Source organism: Schistocerca americana, chromosome X (assembly GCF_021461395.2).
Source record: "Schistocerca americana isolate TAMUIC-IGC-003095 chromosome X, iqSchAmer2.1, whole genome shotgun sequence".
Classification (NCBI taxonomy): domain Eukaryota; kingdom Metazoa; phylum Arthropoda; class Insecta; order Orthoptera; family Acrididae; genus Schistocerca; species Schistocerca americana.
This window is the reverse complement of record NC_060130.1, coordinates 106514290-106521168: the sequence shown is the minus strand read 5'-3', so window position 1 is coordinate 106521168 and position 6879 is coordinate 106514290. Positions and strand designations below refer to the sequence as shown.

Here is a 6879-nt window from a genome sequence, read left to right as displayed (position 1 = left end):
GTTTATCTGTAGATTTTGATGAGTTTCTGATTATCAAGATGTGTGACAGATGTGGTAATATCTTCCGATCGCATTGACTAAGAAGCTTAAATTATTTACACCGCCAAGGAACCGTAGACCGTAGTAGGATACATATTCCGTTCTCGGGGCTAATCCGCCTGGAATAAGTATGTTGCAACAGAGCGCTAGTTCCTCACAGAGTCGAGATCGGTTTGCCTTCAGTGCGAGCCAGTTTCTCTGCGTCGCCGCATGTCGTTGTAGTAAGGGTGTTTCCTGTTACATTATTAACAGGACAGGAGAACAAACACTAGAGATAAGCGAATTGTGATAGATTATTGCCATAGTTAAGGAATACAACCTAACAAATTAAGGTGTACCGTGCGCAATGACGTGAGATTTTAAACTCTTATTGTTACTTGTATAAGAACAGAGGTTGTGCAGCGCGTGTACAAACAATTATTGCTGGCTTTTTCCACAAAGGTCTGATCTGCCGAGTCTTTCGAAACGTCTGCACATGGCGCTATTTCTCACCGTACACTTGGGGCTCAGTCAGATTATTAGTTTAACAGTTTCACTGCGAAATTCTACAGAACGCGTTTTCATGGTCTCTTTTGAAACGGTCTGTACTCACAAAAGGAAAGATCCAAGTGCTTCATGGTCCGAGGAAGATATGAAAGAAGCAGTAACAAGTGTTACAGGGAGCTCCTCGCGATCAAGTGTCAGCAATGTGCTACATAGCTTCACGAAGCGTGTGTGGCTGCAAAAGGACGCGACATGTTTACTAGTGGTAAATGCTTGTGATTTTGACGCTGAAATACACTGGATGGAATGGCCTCTTGGCTCAGCGAACAGCCCCACCATTTTTATAAATTATCATTTCTGCCTTCTTCAGATGTTTGTTTAATCCATTGGCTTGTACAGACGGCTCACGACCGGCCGCAAGTTTCAAGCCCTTCGCTACATTGCCGGCTGTGAGACAGGCCGAGCAGCTGTAGCTTCTTCTTAGTGTTTCTTCTTCTCCGTTAATAGGTGGCATGACATGTTACATACCATTGGTGAACTGAGAAATAGAGATATTTTGAATAACATACTAGATTTCTTTCGAAATTTTTCGAGTTACAGCAATCCTTTTGAGGTTCTGTTGGGTTTAGCCCCCCCCCCCCCCCTCCCTAGTTCCATCAAGAAAATATCCTACATAAATTATGTAGTGTGCAAAATAAGGAAGAAGAAAACTGGCGTTGCACATGGCTGTATTTTTTCGGATACAGTACAGCAATAAAAACTTTTAAGACAGTATTACCTTCATTCGTCATCACTTCAAAAAATAGTGCGATAGATTTATAAAGCATTCGTGTCAGAAAAATTACGTACTGTTGATAAAAGTGTGTAACACAAAATATGCCAACTTTGGTAAATTTAAATAACAAGTATAGGGTCGATTATGGAGAAAAATACTAGTAAGTCAACAGGTTAATACTTCGTTCATGTAAACGAATTTCGACATTTTATATACTCAAATGCATTCACAATTAACGTACCGTAAGTGTATCACATTGACAATTTTTTTAAAAGTTTCGTGTCATATTTTATAGGGCTTACAGTTGAAACGAGTGGAATAATATCGCTGTACCCTATGTGACACAAATTTGAACTCGATACCACTACCCGTTCCCGAGAAAAAGGGGTTAGACGAACGACAAAATTATCCTATAGCGTTGACGTGTAAAACCGGTCGAGATACCGAACGTTAAAATAGCGTGTGCAGATTCGAATTCAGTTATTCGTATTCGCGTTGCGACGAGAAGCTACGTCCCGGCGTCGAGTTGCGAGAGCGCGCGAACTGTCCGCCTGTGGGCGCTCTCTTTGAAGGCGGGCTCGCTCGTAGCAAAGGGCGCGCGCGTCGCGCGTCGTGCGTGGGGTCAGGAACGCGCGACGGCGCACTGCCGGCCCAGATCATTACGGTGGCGCGCTGACCGACTTCCCGCGGAGACGCGGCGGCCACGGCGCGCTGATCGTTATCCTCGGCGCCGGTTCGAGTCTCGGTCCGTAAAACGAGGTCGTTAACCCTGCGCACGTGGTGGTGTTTATAGCGCCCTCTGGCTGCATCCCCGGCCGCTTCGATTTTGCGCGGTGGCGGCGGTGCTGCCGGCGGAGGCTGCGGCTGCGGCTGCGGCTGCGGCGGCAGCGCAGCGGGCGCGGGCCGCCGGTTAGGTGTGGCCATGTAATTTTAGTGCTCCTCTCGGCCGTCGTCGTCGCTGCTATTTCCGGACCGTTTTGATGAGACAGACAAGTCGTCCGCCGGCGTCACTCTCCTGACTATTCCGAGCCGGCGTCACTCACCCCTGATGGATCCTGGCTGGCTTTTGACGCTGCCCACGATTTCGGCGCAGTTCACCAAGACGCACCCGGGTAAGTGGAGTAGGCCTACCTGTTCTGAGGCCACCTACTTCGCTAGTACCCGTCGCCCTCCACCGGTAGACTGGCAGCCACTTCAGACTGGCAGAATACACAGTGGTCACTATCGACCGAATCGCTCGTATATTTTTCGTATACTATAATAAGCCACATCTATTCAGCTTCCGCCTGCCTCCGTATAAATCGTACCCTTTTATATCTGACTGCAACTGCCGATGCTTCGTACCGCTACAGTTACTGATCGAAGAATTGTAAGTTCTGTGCCGGTTTCAGTTTTTAGTGCATCGCTCCTGGCGTTTACATTTCTTGTGCATTACGTACCAAACTGGTAATGATTCTAATTTGTAAATTAGCTTTTGCTCGGAACCTATTAGTAATGAGGTCAGTAACAATTGCACACTCCTGGTAAAAAAAAAAAAAAAAAAAAAAAAAAAAAAAAAAAAAAAAAAAAAAAAACCACTTTCGGTGGCAGTTTACTTAGACGAAGTGTTGCGGTCCTTCATTTTCAGCATTTTGTTGATAGGGGACCAGCAATATTTTTAAATTCCTTAAAGGGTTTATTAATGTTTCTTTCAACAGTTGCAGTATTTATGTAAGGCGACTAGCTTCGAACTTTACAGGTTCGTTGCCGGCCGTTGTGGCCGAGCGGTTCTAGGCGCTTCAGTCCGGAACCGCGCCGCTGCTACGGTCGCAGGTTCGAATCCTGCCTCGCACATGGCTGTGTGTGATGTCTAGGTTAGTCAGGTTTAAGTAGTTCTAGGTTTAGGGGGCTGATAACCTCAGATGTTAAGTTCCATAGTGCTCAGAGCCATTTGAACCATTTTACAGGTTCATTTACATGTCTGGCCTACTGAGGCTGCACACACAAAGGCTCGATAAGAGGCATGTGTGGATTGTAGCATTCGTTCTGCAAACATTTATTAAGCATGTGTTGCCAGTTTGATGTTTATTGTTAAGATCGGGTACTGTCTGTGCAGCCTCAGTAGGCCAGGCTTGATAATGAACCTATAAGGTTTGAAACTAGTCTCCTAAGGTAAATACCGCAACTGTTGATAGAATCACAAATAAACGCTCTAAGGAAGTATTGCAGTATTTTAACAGTGTTTCGCAAAATTGTACGTAATACTGTTGACCACTGTGACGTTTCGTAATTGCACCGAAAGGATGAAATTTTCCAGTTAATGTCACCAATTTCGTGTTTCATAAATACACTTATTTCGTCAATAGTGGTCCCAGACAATGTTTCCATTCCCAGATGGCTGTGATTTCTTACTGATTCATTTCCTTCAATGTCACCTACAAGTGGTATGATGGTGAGGTGTAAATCATTCTGTTTGCCGCCTATAAATGAAAACCGTTAACAAACACTAACTATATCACTTGTCCGTTCCGTGCGGTACTAACACATGATAAGAATGTTGTGCGGTCGACGAAAACTGTCCCTTCGTAAGAGCTAGTGTACTAACAAGGGAACCTCCCCATCGCACCCCCCTCAGATTTAGTTATAAGTTGGCACAGTGGATAGGCCTTGAAAAACTGAACACACATCAATCGAGAAAACAGGAAGAAGTTGTGTGGAACTATGAAAAAATAAGCAAAATATACAAAAAGAGTAGTCCATGTGCAACATAGGCAACATCAAGGAGAATGTGACCTCAGGAGCGTCGTGGTCCCGTGGTTAGCATGAGTAGCTGCGGAGCAAGAAGTCCTTGGTTCAAGTCTTCCCTCGAGTTAAAAATTTTATTTCTTTATTTTCGCAAAGTTATGATCTGTCCGTTCGTTCATTGACTTCACTGTTCACTGTAATAAGTTTTGTGCCTGTGTTTTGCGACCGCACCGCAAAACCGTGCGATTAGTAGACGAAAGGACGTGCCTCTCCAATGGGAACCGAAAACATTTGATCACAAGGTCATAGGTCAACCGATTCCTCCACAGAAAAACACGTCTGATATATTGTATACGACACTGGTGACGGCATGTGTGTCACATGACAGGAATTTGTTGTCGACCCACCCAACTTGTACACTTGGCGAATGGGTAAAAGGATTCTTCTACCTTGCCCGATTTAGGTTTTCTTGTGGATGTGATAATCACTCCCAAAACACTGATGAAAACATAATAGTTTGTCACATAAACTGAAAATAAAAAATTAAACTTTTCACTCGAGGGAAGACTTGAACCAAGGACCTCTCGTTCCGCAGCTACTCACACTGACTACGTGACCACGACGCTCCTGTGTTTTTGTTATCCTTGATATTGCTTATCTTGCACATGGACTACACAGTTTATATATTTTGCTCATTGTTTCATAGTTCCACACAACTTCTTCCTGTTTTCTCGATTGATGTGTGTTCAGTTTTTCAAGGCCTATCCACTGTGCCAACTTATAACTAAATCTGATGGGGTTGCGATGGGGAGGTTCCCTTGTAAGTAGCTATTCTAAATTTAAAACGCATGATTGGAAAACACCTTCACGTTAAAACGAATACCTTTAATATGAAGATTTTGCTCAACTAATAAAGTGTCAGGGAGTTCTATGTATTTACTGTTAAGGTGGCTTCGGGATGCAATCAAGATTGTCGGTTAATGCTGGGCATTTCAGTCACTGACAAGCCGGTAAGTATCTTTACAAAACTGCAGTTAGATCTGTGATATGCTGCATAATCACAGTGGATTATGTGCTTCACAGAAAACCGTGGTGGAACTGCATGTGTAGCAAACGGGAAATGACATTGCAGCTTCTAGCTATAAATCATATCTGTTACCATGTTTTGCCTATAGAATTGCAGAATAATCAATAATTTTCTATCTTGTAACACACGATATAAAGAGATCTGTATTTAGTGTTAAGTCTCCCATAAAAAAATGTTACCGTTAACACAGCTGATTAAAAAGTTATACTATAACGCTCAAGAATGAACAGTTTACAGCAGGTTCAAAAAATGGTTCAAATGGCTCTGAGCACTATGGGACTCAACTGCTGAGGTCATTAGTCCCCTAGAACTTAGAACTAGTTAAACCTACCTAACCTAAGGACATCACAAACATCCATGCCCGAGGCAGGATTCGAACCTGCGACCGTAGCGGTCTTGCGATTCTAGATTGCAGCGCCTTTAACCGTTCGGCCACTTCGGCCGGCAGTTTACAGCAGGGTGGACAATAGCTCTGGCTCGGATGCCACTTTGTGAAAGCAGAGGTTAGCGGAGGGCCGCACCTTTTAAAATGACTGCACGCATTAGTTAAGTTTCATTACAGAAAAGGTATAAACTGTTACCAAAAAAAAAAAAAATTCTATCTGAGCGGGCTGCACAAAACCATTAGCGGGCCGTATGCCCATCCCTGGTTTACAAGTACAGATTCTTGTCGTGGACTGGAATCAGACCAGAATAACGCAAGGAGAAATAACATTCGTAAAGTGAAGAAAACATGTTCCGGATTTGTGATATAAAGATTTTCCCCCGGACGTTAGTGTGTCACTGCAAAGCAACAGCGTTTATTAATACCAACAGTAACTACAAACAAGCAGTACAAAGAGTTGAATAAGGAGTACTGGCATTTATAAGCATTATAAAATCAGGCATTTCAACTCTCGTCAGCGTTTTGTTATTACCTGGAAGCTTCTTTTCGGGATCAACAGTAAATTCAGCTGATCAAGAGGTTTACGTTTTTGCTCTTACGTTTTGTTCATACAAAGTTAAGTACAATTAGAACTAACTACTCTAAACGTACTTACTTAATACAGAAACAATCATTCGTTCAGTTTCTTATAAGATAAAGATTGCACTCGTAAATACTAACATTTCTGCTCTTCGTCTTTTTCCTTTCTTTTATTTATTCATTGATCTCTGGCTTCAGGCATCAAAGGCCATACAGCTAATAGTAGTTAATAAAGTGTCATGTTAACATAATTGCTGTTCCCACAGTATAACAATAACAAGAGTTAAAGGTACATATGTAGGTTCTTAATGTAAAATAAAAACACTAAAAGACGAACACCGTACGGCCAGCAGAAGTTACAACAGCGCGAGGTTAAAATCAGTGCAATTTTCATAACATAACAATGGTAAGACTGTGCATTACGAAGATAAGTTCGTTATATAAATTAAAAAAACACACAAAATTACGACCCACAGTTCCACCCGGGCTGGTCCCAGAAGCAAATTATAACTGAAAGCTCGACAACGTCAACGAAGAGAAGTTCTTAATGCAAAGTAAAAACACAAACGGAAGCTATACTTTTCGAAACGGGCTGGTTCTATGGAAGGACAAGATCCACACAACATATAGGTCAGATCTGGATACCGGCGTCTTTTAAGCAGTTCGCAAACAAATAATACTTACATACGGAGTTTCTCAAACCTTTCGGGTCAAATTGAAACGGGAGATAGTGGGCTCACAATCTATCATTTTGAGATAGAAAACGGTGTTGTGACTGACAAAGCGTACACCGCTCAACAACAACGT

At 42.9% G+C, this 6879-nt stretch overlaps 1 protein-coding gene across 1 annotated transcript; it reads right to left on the bottom strand.

Moving 5' to 3' along the window:
- Window positions 1-1777: 1777 nt before the first annotated feature.
- On the bottom strand, window positions 1778-2221 carry LOC124555840 (translation initiation factor IF-2-like). Its single transcript, XM_047129905.1, has one exon. The coding sequence runs from the start codon at window positions 2219-2221 to the stop codon at window positions 1778-1780; it is 444 nt and encodes a 147-aa protein (XP_046985861.1).
- Between the last annotated feature and the right edge of the window lie 4658 nt (window positions 2222-6879).

Excerpts from the sequence above, each read along its gene's own strand:
- LOC124555840 (XM_047129905.1), bottom strand. The coding sequence starts at position 2,221 with ATGGCCACACCTAACCGGCGGCCCGCGCCCGCTGCGCTGCCGCCGCAG.